The 18,357-nt window shown below is 35.5% G+C and overlaps 1 protein-coding gene across 6 annotated transcripts in view; it reads right to left on the reverse strand.

Annotated features, from left to right (window-relative positions):
- ATP2B1 (ATPase plasma membrane Ca2+ transporting 1) overlaps nt 1-18,357 on the reverse strand; it is an 87,811-nt gene that overhangs the window by 29,756 nt on the left and 39,698 nt on the right. For all 6 annotated transcript variants that reach the window (XM_063646549.1, XM_063646545.1, XM_063646546.1 and 3 more), the window contains exons 4-11: nt 17,333-17,587; nt 17,098-17,223; nt 12,813-12,953; nt 10,002-10,040; nt 8,675-8,836; nt 6,416-6,630; nt 3,778-4,020; nt 2,222-2,463 (exon numbers count right to left, since the gene is read on the reverse strand). In XM_063646549.1, the coding sequence (XP_063502619.1) occupies nt 2,222-2,463; nt 3,778-4,020; nt 6,416-6,630; nt 8,675-8,836; nt 10,002-10,040; nt 12,813-12,953; nt 17,098-17,223; nt 17,333-17,587 (1,423 nt within the window). The remainder of the gene's footprint in view (nt 1-2,221; nt 2,464-3,777; nt 4,021-6,415; nt 6,631-8,674; nt 8,837-10,001; nt 10,041-12,812; nt 12,954-17,097; nt 17,224-17,332; nt 17,588-18,357) is intronic.

Here is an 18,357-nt window from a genome sequence, read left to right on the forward strand (position 1 = left end):
TTCTACCCAGATGTTTTATCAGTACCTAAACCTTAATGGATGAAAGACTGGAAGCTGCCTCTTCACTGCCCATGTAATGTGCATCAACATTACCCTAATCATTTTGATGTAAGTCTAAAATTTCACCTTAATACTTATTTTTCCTGATCATCTCTCTACTATTAGCTCCTAAGTCCTATACATTTCTCCTCTGAACAGCCTCCTCAATGTGTCCACTCCTTTTTATTTCTCCTGCTACTACTTTCTTCTGGTTCTTACTTCAAGCTACAAAGCTACAGCTATTGTAATAGCAATAGCCTTTTAACTGATATCTGTCTCTACTTGTTTTTTTTTTTTTTTTCCTCTAACCCACCTTGTTCCCTGATGCAAGAATTATCTTTAATCACAGCTTTGATGATTCTACTACTTGAAGAAAAAAATACTTCATTTGCGTTACCTGGCTTACTTCAATTTTAACTGCTCAGCCCAACATTTAAAAAGTCTCCACAACAAAATGCAAATATTACTGTGGGAACACTTGCTGTATGTTTACTGTCCACCAGGCTTCATGCTAGACAGTTGGTATGCATTATTTCATTTAAGTGCCACAGAGTTGGTGGTCATCACCCCCTTTCTCAGACGAGGAAAATGGAAGTAAGGGAAGAATCTGCCCCATATCCAGAAGCTAGTTAGTTGCAGAGAAAGAGTCAATGCCTGATCAGTTTTAACTAAAAAAAATTCTCTCCTAAACCATCTATCTACTACCCAGCAAGCCAGGGATGAAACAGATTTCTAACCTTTTCAGTGAAATCAGGTAACTGAGTGTACTGTGGCAAGAGGAAAGCTGTATATGGCCTGTGTGCCACAAAAGTCCATCACTATTCAGCTGAACTATATAACCAGATATTCCCCTCCCCAATATGACCTGCATATTCCCATCTCCCTTCCTCTGCTGTGGTTTCCCCACCTCGAAGTTCTCATTTCATACCAAAATCTATCTTAAATGCCACATCCCTACAGTGTGATCTCTCACCCAAAAACTTTGTGCCAATTTATTATATGCTGCCTTCAGTTATTTATTTATATATTTGTCTCTTAAATTAATTGTAAAGTGTTCATTAATACTGGCTTATAATCCACATGTAAGCAAATTAAAAGTATATTTTAAACATTTACTTTAATATTTTAAATATTATAATTTCAAATGAGTTCCAATTTTCCCAACTTGCTCTTAACCAGTATTTTTTTTTTAACCAGTTCTCTACTTCTTTAATGAAATTAAAGAAACCAAAATAATTTCACCACCTTTAATAACAAATAAACATCAGGGGAATTACATGTGAACATGTAATAACAAAATTAAAGCTACTGGTCTGTAAAAGGACAGTAAGAAAAATTAGTATTCAAAATGACAGGAAATATTTAAATATGACACTGCAGCAGCACAAATATGATAAATCTCATTTTGATATAAATGGGGAATTTCCAAGATCCAGCTTTTATGCTTTGCTATTCTAAAAATTACTTCATAATTCTCTTATCACATTCAGAGTCCAGTAACCACAATGAGCGCTGAAGATCTAAACTTGAGGCCAGGTACGGTGACTCACGTCTGTAATCCCAGCACTTTGGGAGGCCGACACAGGCAGATTACTTGAGGTCAGGAGTTCAAGACCAGCCTGGCCAACATGGTGAAACCCTGACTCTACTAAAAATACAAAAATTAGCCAGGCTTGGTGGCAGGTGCCTGTAATCCCAGTTACTTGGGAGGCTGAGGCAGGAGAATCCCTTGAACCCAGGGGAGGAGGGTGAAGTGAGCTGAGATCGTGCCACTGCACTCCAGCCTGGGTGATACAGGGAAATTCCATCTTAAACAAAAAAAAAAAAGAAAGACATAAACTTGATTTTCTTCCCAGGAGGCTTTTCAAGATTCTACATATTAAATAACAAGTAAATCGACTTCTAAAAATAAACATCAAAGTATACTTCATTAAACATACCAGATTGAATGTAATGGGCTTATTTTCCCTATAGCAAAATACTAAGAAATAAGAGAAGCTAGAGTGTGAAAATGGCAGAATAGCAGGGGCAAATATCTGGATACCATAAAATATGCTAAAAAGCTCTGAGGTCCTATCAAATGCCTGATGTTCACAAAAAGACAACAACAATAACAACACAGTAGATACTCCATAAAGCAACTATAGTGAGCAATTTATTCATCCAAGCATTTTACTCTTACTTTTTCAGAATTATCTCAGATGCACCCTTGCTGAATATTCGATAACTTCCATCTGAATTTTTCAGGACAGTACTCATGGACTTCCTAACAGAATTGAAGGTGTAGACTTTGTACAATGCTTCTTCTGGTATTTCATTTCTAACATCCTGATAATCCCGTTTTAAATCCAAAAGAAGTCCCAACAAGGCACATTCAGTTTTATTACCAACGTGACGAGGTAATCCACCCTCTTTCTCTGGTGGCTATAAGAGAAAAAGGTTTAGTAGCTAGTATCTCATTTCTCTAAGAACATTTAATTTATAATGTAAAACAGAATGCGACATTCTAAAATAAAATTACAGAGCAATTGTCTAATATCAACATTTTAAAGAAGGATATAGAAAAGTAAGGTAGAAAGGAGCCTGGGGTGAGAATGACATGGATTCTAATCTCAGTCCTGCCAGTTACTAGCTACGTGAAATGTGACAATTACCCAACTGCTGTGGTCCTTGGCTTCAGCATCTGTAAAATAGGAGCACTTATGACCCCAAAATTAAGTGATATAAGATGTATAAAGTTTATAGTTGGTTCCTAATACAGAGTGGAACTTAATTTTAATTTCCTTTTCCTGTTTTCACTTAACTTTTATACTAAATCATTCAAAATTAAATCTACTTTACCAATTTTTATGGCTTAAAAGTACAAGCATTAAAATACTGTTCTCTTAAATGCAGTGAGAAGCTTCATTTCCTTCATAGTGCCTTCAGAAATACCACTTTACATAATTATCACAATGGTATTAAGGGCAGATGTGATCATCTTTACTCAGTAATTAAAGAAGGTAGCTCAGACTTTCAGCTAGTAAAAGGCAAAGCTAGATCTAGAACCAAGATCCCATAACTTTCCAATGCAATCATCCAATTCATGTATGTTTTCCCTAATGAACAGCTTGCAATATTATTTTTGTTAATGATTTTCATCCATAAATCACTAGAAGAGATTAAGTAAAACATAACATCGCATGCTTTCTGTTATAAATAAGATTTTTAAAACTTGTAAAGTTCAAAATTTTTTATTATATGGTGGCACAAGTCTAGAATTACTTTACTGCATTAGTTCTAAAAAGGTCTAAGGACCACCTTTTAGGTAGGAACTACTGAGAAACCAAACAGAGCACATGGCAACCATATATAAAACATGTTATTTTAAGTTGAAATCGGCTTCAAAATTTTCTCTAAGTTGAGAGCTAACCTCCTATAGTAACAGTTTGATCTTTCTCAAAAATGAGCTTAAAAGAATTTAAAATTAAATACATGCTCTGGTTATAAGGCTGGAGAGTTTCTGAACACAGGAAATTCAAAATGTAGGAGAAAAATGTAAGCAAATAATGTTTATGTTGATCAGCAGACCTCACTCATAACACAAATTTAAAAACCGTTATATAAATAAATATATGCCTTTTAAAAACTTAACACAGTTCAGTTTACATACAGTAATGATGGATCTGAAGACTTACATATAGTCTGATCATTACAGATTTAAAAATTAATTTTCATAAATTATTTCAAAAACCTTACCAATATTTTTGATGTATAAGCACAATTCACAGAAATTCCTGTTACAAGATAGGACAAAATATTTGGTGGAATAGCTTCTGGTTCAGGAACCTTTTTATAATGTTTTTCATTTATGTAAGCTTGAACGACTGTCATTCTGTTCATTGTCAAAGTTCCTGTTTTATCTGAACAAATAGCTGTAGCATTTCCCATGGTTTCACAAGCATCCAGATGCCTTACTAAGTTATTATCTTTCATCATTTTCTACAGTGACAAAAAAAAAAAAACTAGTTAAGCTGCATATAAAACCAATCACCTCATTACATTAAAATGATTATAAATTGTTTTAAAATTAGAACTAAAACTCCCAGCTTTCTATAAATACAATGTATAAAGTACCAATGTAATACTAAAATTTTTTTTAGCATATTTGACCTATTAAAATAAGCTAAACACAGTACTAGAGCTTTCTGGGGTTTCAATCATTTTATTGCTGCATAACATAACCTAGTGAATCAATTCAGGTGCCTACATCCGTACACAAATAACACTGAATATATGTCTCCAATGGTTTTTGCAAAATGTCCTCACATTACAAGAGCAATGACAATCTGTACTGTTAAGTACAGTGGTACTTATAGTAGTATAAGAGTATATTAAAGGATTAAGCCTCCTTATTAAGTGGAAAACAAAAGATTCTTACATCAGCGCCAAGGAAAAATTAGCCTTTAGCAGCTAAAATAAAGAGCTTGTGGGTATGTAGTTGCTTGATTTTTTTTTATTATTAACTCTGATAAGAGTTAACATATCAAAACTAGAATGAGTCATTTTTTAGCTATTCTATATGCTGGCAGACTTGGCATTTTCATCCTTAGCATCAAACTGTGTCTCACTTCTTTCTCTCATTTACAACAGAAAAGATCATTTCTAAAAAACCAACAGTTTTCACAGCAGTCTCACGGGGCATTTAAGTTAAAATACCTTATAATTAGTTCTCAGCACTTAATGTGGAATGGGTTAAAAACTACATGGAGTTATTTTACAAAGTGTTTTTTGTGATGACTAATATGCAAGACACTTCAAAAAAACTGGTTCCTTGAAAAAATATGTGAAAAACGGATGTGTATTTCCTAAATTACTTGTGATTTACATATTAAAGATTAGAAAAATGAAGTTCTGCAGTAAAGAAACCATGTTCAGTTTTGTGAAACACTAACAGAGAATCCATAAAGACTATACCTCTGTGAAAAGAACAGTAATTGGTAACATTAGAGCTAGATAAACATCTAATAAAGGCTTAAAAAAGTAGTTAACTTGTTCTTCTTAATTTTCTATTCAAAAAACATAAGTCAATCCTACCAGTATCTTTCTAATCAATTGAAAAATTAGTATCATTAATGACTACTCAAAATGAACTAATGACAGTTCGGTAAAATGACTGTCCTATGTGTCCAAAACTTGTATTTACCTCAAATATTTCAAATTACTTTAAAATATCAAAAAAGGACAAATAGATGATTATACTATATCTTATCACTTTGATACATTTACCAATTTATTTTTGAAACGAAAGTTGTTAAATGCCTGAAAAGAAAATAAACTCAAACAGTAAGCATAAAACATTCTTATCAAGACAGGTCTAATAATGAAGAGTGCAAAGGTAGAAATGATGACTAATTAATTAATATTGCTCACTGTCAGCAGTGTTTCTTAAAGAGAACTAGTAATTAACATTTGAAAATTTACAAAAGCAGCAGTCTTCGTTTGGTTATAATTTTACCTGCAAGATCATTTTGAAAAACAGAAAGTTCAAAATTGTCCAAGCTACATCTTTTTTTTTTTTTTTAAGTCCAATCCACCTTTTCCGTAAGATAGAAAATTGATAAAAATAAATTAATAATCTTCAAAAGGATTATTACTTTAAGGTAAACAGCAGTAAGCAAAGCCATCAAAGCTCATTTCTTAGCATTCTACTTGGAAAACAAGAAGGACTGAGCTACTGTAAATCAAGTGGTCAGAGGAAGGTGACATTTGAAGAGACCTGAATAAAGAAAGAGAGCAGGTTACTCAAAGGAAGGAAGAAGTGGGCCCTGAAGTAAGAATACAGTTGAGATGTTTGAAAATCATCAGGAAGGCTGGTGAGGTTGGGCCAAAGGAGAAGGGAATTGAGCACTGAGAGGTAAGCAAAGGCCAGATTGGCAGGGCCCTGCAGGCCATGGTAAGGAGTTTGCATTTTACTCTAATTGTCACGAGAACTGACTGAAAGGTTTTACACATGGAAATCATAATTTTTAACTTTTTTTTAATTTTTAGAAACATTAGCCTAACACGTTCACCTTAATTTTACAGATGGGAAAGAGGAGGTGACGTGACTTGACAATATAACTATCACGTAGAGAAAATCATGCTAGAACTTTGCCCAGCAGAGTCATGCTTAGTACTGTGTCAAGGCTGCCCTATATAGAATGCACAGGTCTCCTACAGAGATATTCAACTGCTGAGAGATACAGGGCATCAATGACAACATTTCTAGAGAAAATAGTGTACATTTATGAAAGTCCTCACTTTCAGAAACAGAAAAGGAGTAACTAGATGGGCATTTTCTATACTAGCTAAGGCTTTAAACATAACAACGTCTACTGAACTATTTTCTACTTACTTTGACTGAATAAGCCAGTGAGATCGTGACTGCAAGTGGAAGACCTTCTGGCACTGCGACCACTAAAACTGTAACTCCAATAATGAAGAACTTCACAAAGTATTGTATATAAATTGGTGTGCACTCAGCAAGCCATGGTCTTTTCTGAACCCAGAAGGTGTCAATGACAAAATATAATACTAGAATGATAACTGTGATGGCAGACATCAACAGACCTTTCAGAATAGAAATGAAAGAAAAATGTGATTATTAAATTTCCAGACACTAACCATTGCCAGATATATATTAAACACTGTAAAGAGTTATAACTTGCTTGATAGTATTGAATTTCTCTGAGAAATTACTTCTTTCTTGCACCTTATAACTTGACATTGTCAGATTTAATTTTTTGCTTCCAAGTACAGTCTTGTCCCCAGGAGAACTGGGAGAAAAACACTTAGGATTCTTTCTTAGACTTAATTATATCTTTGGCCTTGTACTGAAACTAAGACAAAATAATACGCAATGATAAGGAAGTATCCAAAGCTTAGAATAAACTGGTGCTTTACATGTTCAAGAGGCAAGCTCCCTAATGCTTAAAGAGAAACTGGTAAAAATCTGATCAACGGGGAGACCTAGAATTAAATACTCAACCCATGTTTTAAAAAAATAACATTATAATAAATAAAATTATATAACACGAAGTATTATTTCTTCAATTTTTTTGCTCTATCCTTACTGTTTCATTAACTTAGTAAACCAAGAGTTAACCATGTATCTTGTGGGATACTCTGCTCTTTGACATGTGTATTAAAAAATAGGGCAGCTGGCTGGGCGCAGTGGCTCACGCCTGTAATCCCAGCACTTTGGGAAGTCGAGGTGGGTGAATCACTTGAGGTCAGGAATTCGAGACCAGCCAGACAAACATGGTGAAATCCCATCTCTACTAAAAATACAAAAATTAGCTGGGCATGGTGGTGCATGCCTATAATACCAGCCACTCAGGCTGAGGCAGGAGAATCGCCTGAACCCAGGAGGCAGAGGTTGCAGTGAGCCGAGATAACACTACTGCACTCCAGCCTGGGTGACAGAGCAAGACTCTGTCTCCCACCCTCAACACCCCCCACCCAAATAAAAAGAGGCAGCTGGGCGCAGTGGCTCACGCCTGTAATCCCAGCACTTTGGGAAGCTGAGGTGGGAGGATCACCTGAGCCTAGGCATTTGAGACCAGCCTGGCCAACACGGCGAAACCCCGTCTCTACTAAAAATACAAAAATCAGCCGGGTGTAGTGGCGTGCATCTGTAGTCCCAGCTATTTAGGGGGTGGAGGCAGGAGGATAACCTGAGCCTTGGGATGTCGAGGGTTCAGTGAGCTGTGATCATGCCACTGTATTCCAGCCTGGGTGACAGAGTGAGACCCTGTCTCAAAAAAAAAAAAAAAAAAAAAAAAAAAAAAAAGGTATAAGTCCGCATATCTGGTTCTAACATCCCAATCTAATGTCTACTAAGTGGATTTACCACCTAAAATCCACCTTTTCCCCCAACACTACATCAGTCAGCATTACCACTTGGCTGTATATTACAAAGAGCAAATATTTGCTATTAGATAATAAGTGTACTGAGGACAGAAGCAAAAACGTCACTTTTTCCATCATACTCCTAGAGAGCCAGTAAAATGATGCAATTTAAGCAATTTTAATAATATGTGCTTATTTATCCACACAGTGTTCTTCCAAAAAGATGCTAGTGCTGGAGGTCATGCTGTTTCTAACCTCAGAGCTCTGCTTTTTCCCTTAAAGAATGGCTGTATTAACAGGTATTTTCTAGTGATGGCAGTAATACAGTAACTTCAGCCGCGCTACAATGACTCCATTCAGTGCAGAACTTTAACATTAGAGACATAACTAAAAATTCTCATAACCAGTAAAAAGATGAGCAAAATGTGTGATGAAATTTTATTAAAATATAATTAGTTCATCTTTACTGAATAACCTCACAGGTTGCCTTTTCTCCACTTCATGCAGAAATTCAGAGATGAGTGCATAGGCTTGTAACTGGACAGACTTAGGCACTAATCCCAACCCGACCACTTATTAGCAAATTATAAGTACCTATAGTAACTCGAAGGGCCTGGTGCATTGTAGCTAGAAGTGAAAATATTTCAAACTCCCCTTCTATTCACAAAGCAACAATTTCCAGCCTTAGATGTGTCAAAAGACAATTTTTAAGCAGAAAGCATATTTAAAAATAAAACACTTTATTTTCTTCTCTATATCATACCTGCTTTGCCAATCTGAACAGCCAGTTTTGTAAGTTTCCCTTGTAAAACAGATTTTTCCTTTTTTGGCAAATTTGCTTTCTTTTTATCTTTTTCATCACCATCTCCACCTTCTTCACTCTTCAATGGCTGCATTTCCATGGCTGCACCATCCTGGGCTTTTGCTACGTTTAAGAGCAAATAGAACTTCACTATACTTTAAAGGCACATATCACTATTAACATTTTAAAGAAATTTTAAAAATCAGTTTCTTACAGAAACCAGTAAAGGTATAAGCATTCAGCTTTGTGAGTGAGTGAGTGTGTGTGTGTGTGTGTGTGTGTGTGTGTGTGTGTGTGTGTGTGTGTGTGTGTGTGTGTGTGTGTGTGTGTGTGTGTGTGTGTGTGTGTGTGTGTGTCTACACAGAGAAAATATGACAATAGTGACGTTAGGTTGTGAAACTTTGTACCATATTTGAAAATGTTGTGCTAGGTAATGAGGATGAGGCATACAGGGTCCTTAAACTGAGAACTAAAGAATACTAAATTTCTTTTCCTGTGTCTTATGTTAGGTAACATCTAAACAACATAAATCCCTCCCCTATAATTTATGACCATAATGTAAAGATTATGTATAACCATATGCATATAAAAATATGCATATATGACTCTTAAATAAATGCAGTAACATTTATGCTACATATTTTGTTTCTTATGCATTTTTGCTACTAACTATATAATAGCCAGTGTTCAAATACTTGAAATACTTAAGTTGAAAGTTAATCTACATAAATTTACCCTAATCCGAAAATCTAAAATACCCCAAAATCTGAAACTTTTTGAGCACTGAGATGACACAAGTGGAAAATTCCACACCTGACCTCCTGTGATGGGGAATAGTCAAAACTCTGTTTCATGCACAAAATTATTAAAAATATTGCACAAAATTAACATCAGGCAATGTGTAGAAGGTGTATATAGCAATGTATAAATAAATTTCATGTTTGGAGTTGGGTCTCATCCCCAAGGTATCTCATTATGTACATGCAAATATTCCAAAATCAAAAAAAAAAAAAAAAAAAAAAAAAAAAAATCTGAAATCTGAAACACCTCTGGTCCCAAGCATTTCGGATAAGGGATACTCAACCTGTACCACAAATCATACTTAAAATCTTATTAACATTGTAGTGACAACATGACTAAGACACCGGCAGGAAGAAAGGTTAACCCAAGCTAACATATATTGTTGATTTTCCCTGCCACGTGTATCTTACTTTTGAATAAATATGGTATACAGTAGATTTTTGGATATAATGAAAACAAGCTCACTGTACTTTTGTCCTAAATTTACCTTTATTGCGATTCTCAATAGCTCCATCTTGTTTCTTATCTGTAGGAACAAAATGGGAATTAAAGCTTTCCAAAAGAAATGAATACAGCCATGCTAAATTATGTGGAAGTAGTTCACATTTCTATAACAGTTGTTACACAATGGTGTGTGTGTCTACAGATTAGAAAACATTTGACTTGTGATGACCTGCTGGGTCAATCACTCCCTAAGTCTTACCTATGGGAGAATACCACAAAATAATTTAGGGTGTCTATATTTATTTTTCCATAAGACTTCACTATTTTATAAGCTGTAATAAACCTAAATATGATACAAAAGGTTTTAAAACTAAATATAAATATAACCCCAAGAAAGCAGAAAAGGGCAGAGGTGGAGAGGGAGGAGGAAGGGCAGGGGTGGAGAGGGAGGAGGAAGGGATGTTATAAAAAGACAACGGGCAGCCAGGTGTGGTGGCTCATGCCTGTAATCCCAGCACTTTGGGAGGCCAAGGTGGGTGGATCAGCTGAGGTCGGGAGTTCAAGACCAGCCTGGCCAACATGGTGAAACCCCATCTCTACTAAAAATAAAAAATTAGCCGGGTGTGGTGGCATGCACCTGTAGTCCCAGCTAGTCAGGAGGCTGAGGCGGGAGAGTTGCTTGAACCCGGAAGGCTGAGGTTGCAGTGAGCCAAGATCACGCCATTGCAATCCAGCCTGGGGGATAGAGTGAGACTCCATCTCAAAAAAAAAAAAAAAAAAAAAGACAGCTGGCACACAGGAGAGTGAGGACAAAAATTGTACGTACAAAAGATAGGAGAGGCAACTTTGTAAAACTAGAATACGAATGTATAGAATAAGCCAGTAAGACTACCAGGTAAGGTAGCTCTCCAAATCAGCTTATATTTGGAAAACACAGAAAGATGAGTATATCTGAAGCAATAAAGTAACGAAGGAAGGGACAGGCCTATTGTCTGGAGTAGGCACTACAATATTAAAAATGCCAAAGAGCAGCAGAACCATTCATCCTATATTCTTCTAGCTTCTTTATCGAGGAGAACTATCTTCAAACGGAAAACATGGAACAAACATGGTCAAGAAGGAATAGAAGCTCAAGACTGATGAGGAGATAGTAAGATAATACCTAGCTACTTTTAATGAGCTCAAGTTTGGAGAGACCAGAAGGCCACAGTCCAGGCCACTGAGGGAACTGAGACAGATTACCCCGGACTGCTTCTGAGTAATCGCTAACGCAGTCAAGGGAATGGGAGAAGGGCTGGAGGTCCACAGAAGAAAAAATGTTGCCCTGTTCTCTTAAAACAAAAACAACAACAAAAAAAGGGAGTCAACAAATTAGATGTTAATTTCTGGAGAATGTTCTAGACTAGATTAATAAAACCAGTGTATAAGACTCAGGGGGAAAAGGAGCTTACTGAAAAAGAGACTGTGGAATAAAGTGAGGATGCAAACTTCCCTTCAGCGTTCAATGACTTTCAACTCCTGTGGATTAGGATGGAGCACAGCATAAAAGGGTAGACTCTTGAGCCAGAGAAGAGGGTGTGACCTGCCACTTACTAGCACTTCGATCTAGAGCAAATTACATAATCTCCATAAGCCTCAGTTTACTCATCAGTAAAAAAATAATAATAGTCTTTACTTTGTACAGCTGTGAGGATTAATGAGATAGTGCATGTAAAATACTCAATAAATGGAATCATTATTGTGCTGGTTTTCAAGCTGCGTTCTACTCAGCCTTAAGAAACCTATGGAAGCACACTGAGAACTGCTTCAAGGAGGACACAGATAAAAAACCTAGAATGGGGGGCTTGCCACCTGGACCTGCATCCAGAATTTTTCACATACATTTTTGTTTTGAAATAGAGATTTTATAGCTAACGGCAAAACCCAAAGAACAAAACAAACCACTCAAATATTAAAAACACTGCTGTAGTTATAGCAAACCAGGATTTTAGCCAGGCAGTTATTTTAGAATGTTTCAAAATATTCATGTGAGAAACAACAATATGGGTTTACTATCCTAAATAACATAAATCTAAGTGGCTAAACCACCGTAAAATGTTGTCAACCTAAAGGGAAAAGACTCCAGAGGGGTAATCCTGAGTGTGGAGGAAGGGTGGTACAGCAGACACTTAGAAGCAGGGTGGGGAGGGCTTTTTAAAAGTGGCATGCCCCTAACTAGGAGATTCTGAGATGTCTCTTGTGTATAACAGTTTCTTGTAAGATCCTTGTGGATAAATGGTATGTATGATTATCAAGTTTGCTGATAAAAGAACACTTGGAGGGACAGTAGATACAATGGATCAACATTTTAAAAAGATTTTGATATCTAATGATGGGCTGAATATAACAAGAGAAATGTAAGGTGTGAAAGTGAAGTCCTAGTCTTGTGTTCAAAAACCAAGCACATTAAGTATAGTAGAATAGAAATGTGAATAGTTGAAGAAGATTAAACGAAAGCTCAGTGAAACCAAAATATAATATGGCTGATAAAGAAAGCTACTGCTAAAGTAGCAGAAAAAATCCACCATGAGAGTTCAATTCATTTTGCTGATCAGATGACAGGGGAGATTCTACACCCAGAGAATAAATGCAAGAATGCCAATGGAAGTATTCAAATAGATGCTGAATTTCTCTGGCCATGGTAAAGGGGACTGATGTATTCTCTAAAGGCCCATGCTATTAAGTCTAAAAGAAAAATTTTCTTTTAACTTTTTGTAGAATTTTTCATACCAGAATCTCTTGAAAGAAGGTACTAGTTCTTACAAATTATTTGCCCTATTTCCAAATACCAATTATAGAAAATTGTTATTCTTACTTTTCTTTTCCTTTTTCTTCTCATCTTTCTTCTCTTCCTCTTCACCTCCAGCTCCAAGTAAGGTAAAGATAATTCCAGTTTGAGAATTTACACCTACAGCTGTAACTACCATTCTTCCAGAGCCTTCCATTACATGAGTACCTATAACCAAAAACATTGTTTGTTTTTAAAAATACTAATAGATTTCCTTGCTACCATCAAATTTCAAACTTCAGTAATATTGTTTTTAACAGCCTCAACATTTAGGAATATATATATATATATATATATATATATATATATATTTTTTTTTTTTTTAAGACAGGGTCTTGGTCTGTCACCCAGGCTGGAGTGCAATGGTGTGAACATGGCTTACTACAGCCTGGATCTCCTGGGCTGAAGTAACCCTCCTGAGTAGCTGGGACCACAGGTACATGCCACTACACTCTGCTAATTTTTTAAAAAAAACTTTGTAGAGACAAGGTCTCACTATATTGCTCAGGCTGGTCTCAAACTCCTGGGCTCAAGCAATCCTCCTGTCTTGGCCACTCAAAGTGTTGGGATTACAGATGTGAGCCACCATGTCTGGATCAATAAAATAAATTTAGTAAGACATTAAATAAAACTTATTTCTTGTGCTTAAGGTTTTAACTCTAATCAGTCATATCCAAGTTCAAAGTTCAATCTACTACTCACTTACCATGTAATATTAGGTAAACTGTAACAACTCAGTTCCCCGCCTGTACACTTCATAGAAATATGAGATTTACATTTCTCATATAAACCTATAAATGTAAAGTGCTTCGCATACTGCCTAGAATTTGTAGGGGTTCAATGAATGCTCATTAATTGTAACCTAAGGTATGAGGGACATTTCTCTGAGAAGAACACTGCTTATAAAGAAACAACATATGTATCAATGACAACCAATGTCACATTTCCCACACCCAACCTCATAACCTCTACCTAACACAAGCTTTCATTCCAGCCCGCCTTCATAACTGCAATAGCCCCCTACCTAGTCTCTGTGTCTTCCCAGTTCATCCTGAAATCCGTTTTAATCTTCCTAAAATGTGATTTCATCATATACTTCTCATGGCTCAAAAATTTCTAATTCTTCGTTGCCTACTGGATTGAGTTCAAAGTCCTCACCTTGAGACTGACCCAATCTTACAAACTTACTCATCCGCTACTCTAACATAAAATTTCATTACAGAAAACTAGGAATCAGAGATGGGAACATGGATTAAATTCTATGTCCCTCAAAACAATTTTGCAAGTTGGCAGGCATTACTATTCTCATTTTCTAGAAACTTGCCCAAGGTTATACAACTTTTTTTTTTTTTTGTAGAGACAGGGTATGTGTTGCCCAGGCTGGTCTCAATAATTGTCTCCCATCTTAGCCCCCAAAGTGCTGGAATTACAGGTGCGAGTCACCGTGCTCGGCCTGAAGGTTATACAACTATTAAATGTAAGGCAAAGATTCAGTCCAGCTCTGTCAGAGGACAAAGAGTATATTCTTCTTTAGTTATAATGCTGATAAGTTTGCTTACGGTTCTCCAACTTGTACATCCACATCTCTATATCTTTCCTTATTCACTAAAAGGCTTCTAATCCATCTATTCTAATCTTTTTGTTAGTTTTAAGCAGGCTTTAAAGCAACTTTTTTTTTTTTTACACTAAAGTCTTCTTTACAGTTATCATTGATTTGTATTTTGTTTCCTCGTTTACAATCTTCTGGAGCATAGTGAACGTAGCATCTACCATAATCTTATGAACCAAGTTGATGCTCAAGGATTATTTGCTAAGTATGCTCATAAAATATATGCACTTACTAAAGTATTTAAGAATCTATATTTGGCTATTAATTACTGAGTAACTTATCCAATATTGTTTTTTAGGCCTTTGCTTTCTTGCTTTAAAAATCCATATTGATTATTTCACTAGTTATTAGCTTCTTTGCCAGTGAAAGTGCAGAGAAAACAAGAAATATAATTCAAGATAGTGAAACAGTAAGTAGATAATTTATTTCTTTTAACAATTCTGGTTTTCTCCAGACTCCAATTTTTTAGGTTCTATTTTGCCTTACCACAGGTAATCAGATGTTGGCAGTGAATGTGCTCAGGCAAAGTAAACAGTTTTAAGTCTTGGTCATATCCCTACCACTAACTGAATACTGCTTTTAAAAATCTAAACTTAAGAAGCCAAGAACAGCAGTCAGAGATGGCATCATGAGAGTAAATTTAAAAATAAATGCATGTAATGTTTTTTAGTACGTTTTTGGAATAGGGAAATAAATGCAGAAAAACTTTCCCACCCATACTGCGATAAGGGACTCTACAAAGTTATTTCAGTCTTTTCCTAAATGTGGAAAATTTATAGAGTTCTCCTGGTATACTTGGTGTGTCAGGAACTCGAGTCTACATAAAGCTTACCAGCCATCTCTGTTAAAACAGAAACGACCAAAGTTCAGTTAAAGGAAATCAACCTGAAGAGCTAAGCACTAGGTAAATAAGTGAGATGTACATAAAAGTCCATGCAGTATACATAGCAAACAGGAGACTATCTTAGTTTGTTACACATTGTGGTCTGGTTAATCTGTGATGGTAAGGTATGATTAGATAGCTTCCCTCTCCTTTGGAAAGGTTATAGATTTTATTTGGTTAACATTAACTACAGTTCCTAAGAAGCATGGCAAGGTAAGCAGAATGAGTTAACACATTATACTTAAATACATTATATTTATATATCCAAGCTCTTTCTGGCTATTTGGTATAAATGACAAACACACCGATACAAAGAAAAATTCAAACAGGGTGTGAATGTTCTTTTTTCTTTTTTTTTTTTAAATTTTATTATTATTTTAAGTTTTAGGGTACATGTGCACAATGTGTAGGTTTGTTACATATGTATACATGTGCCATGTTGGTGTGCTGCACCCATTAACTCGTCAGGTATATCTCCTAATGTTCTAAGTGGCACAGGATACTGAAGGTATACACATCTCAAGATTTTTTTTTTTTTGATGAAACATTAAGTCTATATTAGAATTGGAACTTTTATCCTATTTATAATGGTGTTTATAAATGTAATTACTCTGATTTTTTTATAATAAGATTTTCTGGCCAATATAAATGTGTCTGGTTTTTTGCAATAAGCTAATTTTGGCATGCATTTATAAATCTTAAAAAGTTATGGTTAAACTTAGGTTTTGCTCTAAAGTTGTGATTCTAACTTAACTGACCCTTGCTGATATCACAGGTTTGACTCTGGTTTCAGCAGCAATCATCTGACAATGTATAAAATGTTGGCAATCTATCAACACCTAACAATGACAGAAGACTATATGTAGAAGGCTACCTTCAGCTTTCCCAAAACTCTAGTATAAATTCAATCTAACAAGTACAGTTCTGACAGACAATTTCATAAATTCCACACGGAATACTGGGAAAATAAGAATAGGAACCTTAGAACCTAAAAGTTAGAAGAACTAATATGACTTGGGGGTCAATTTGTGATACTATAGCTTTCTCTCATTCAGTGTTTTGGAAGCGAACTTGTAATTTTTCCCACCACCCCTTCCATTTCATATTCATTTAGTTCAACTTAGTTCAAGCTATCACAATGAGGTTACTACTAGAGCCTCCCAAGCTGTCACCCTCCATTTCAAACAGTATCCTCACCTATCCTTCCCTTCTCCAATCCCAGAACATATCTTAACCATTTGCAAATTCAATTCTGACTAGATGGAGGTGTGACTGCTAGACCTACTCTTGGTTAGTCATATAATACTAAATAGTTTATATCTCAAGCTCATTCTTCAGCAATTAAAAGAGTTGGATTAGGTAAACTTTAAGGATCTTACCAGTTCTTAAGAAAAAACAACCTGTCCTTTGTAGAGCATCACAGAGAATTCATTAATTTGCTTTAAACATATATTCATCCTTTAATTTTATACTTCAATAGGCATTAAAAATAGTCATGATACAGCATAACAGACCAACTCAAGAGATATCATTAGGCCTATATTTCAGTTTTATCATTACACTAGCATGAATGCTGAATCTCAAATCTCTTGATTTTTTGGACTCTGGTCCCTCATTTGTTAAATATAGGTCTGCATTCAAAGATTTCTAATGTTTTTGTCAGCTTACCCAAAAAAGTCTCCAAGGATTACAACGGTAGAAGGTAGCATAAAATACAGATTCCTCTTTATATTATTGACTCTTAGGAAAATGGTGTTTGCTGACAATGGTACATAGTTGCAAAAGAGGAAAGTGTTCAAAGATATAAATGAAATTTTTACCTGATAGAAGTAAGGGATCCTTATCTAAAGACTTCTTAACATGATCTGATTCACCAGTCAATGAGCTTTCATCAATTTTAAGATCGTTGCCTTGAATAAGTATGCCATCAGCTGGAAGAAGATCACCTAAAATAAAAAGCATGATATACTAAATAAAAAGCATGATATACTAAACTATAAACAAGATTACAGTAATTTTATGTTTAGTGTCAGATGTATTGCTCTTTTTACTTACCATATTTCACTTGAGCAATATCTCCAACAGTAATGTCAGCTACAGGTATCTGAATGACCTGACCACCCCTGATGACAGTGAACTTCTGTTCTTGTTCAATTCGGCTCTGCAAACCTCTAAACTGTTTTTCCTTACTCCAGTCATTGAAAGCTGTTACTAACACCACACACACTACAGACAAGAGGATTGCAGCTCCTTCAATCCAACCAGTTTCACCTTCACCTTCTTCCTCCCCAACAGAAACTTCTCCACAAACTATTTGGAAAGAAAGAAAATGCTTATCAAAAGGATTCTGAATTGATGACAACATACATATAGTACGTCTAAATCATATTTTTGTGTTAATTATGTTTATCAATTTTACTTATAGCAATAAATACTTTATTAAATTCAAAGCATTCCATAAGAACTCTATGTCACTTTCAAGTTCCCTGCTTCTGTAATTCTCAATCTCAGGAGAGGGAGGCAGTCTAGGTAGGGTACTAGTTAAGAGTAAGGACACTGAAGGAGATGAAATATCAGTCCTAAGGCAAGTTACTTAATTTTTGAGACTTGGTTTCTTCATCGCCAAATTATGATACCACCAGCTATTCCAGAGTTATGTGAGGATTAAATGTGAGGATACTGGTAAAGTAGGTACAGCAGTGGCTAAGGCTTTCTTCACACTCAACCAAGGGCTAACCATATTAATTATTACATATGATAGACAAGATATACATGAAAAGTTGGTATTATGTGAAACCCATGAATCATGCTTATTTACTGTCATTTTTACCGAAATGTGATCAAAGCTTGGCTTTTATAACATGAGAAGTTAAGCAAACTGCCACTTGTTATTCCAACCATTTGAGCACATGCTAGGTGCCAGACACTATTTTAGGAGCTAGAAATACAGTAGTGAGTAAGACACACAAGCTCCCTCTCCTCATGGAATCCATACTCAGACTGGGGACGGTGTATGAAGAATTCAGATAATAATACACAAATAATTAATTTCACATATCGACAAGCGCCATGAAGAAAAA

This window comes from Pongo pygmaeus, chromosome 10, assembly GCF_028885625.2.
Source record: "Pongo pygmaeus isolate AG05252 chromosome 10, NHGRI_mPonPyg2-v2.0_pri, whole genome shotgun sequence".
In the NCBI taxonomy this organism is placed as follows: domain Eukaryota; kingdom Metazoa; phylum Chordata; class Mammalia; order Primates; family Hominidae; genus Pongo; species Pongo pygmaeus.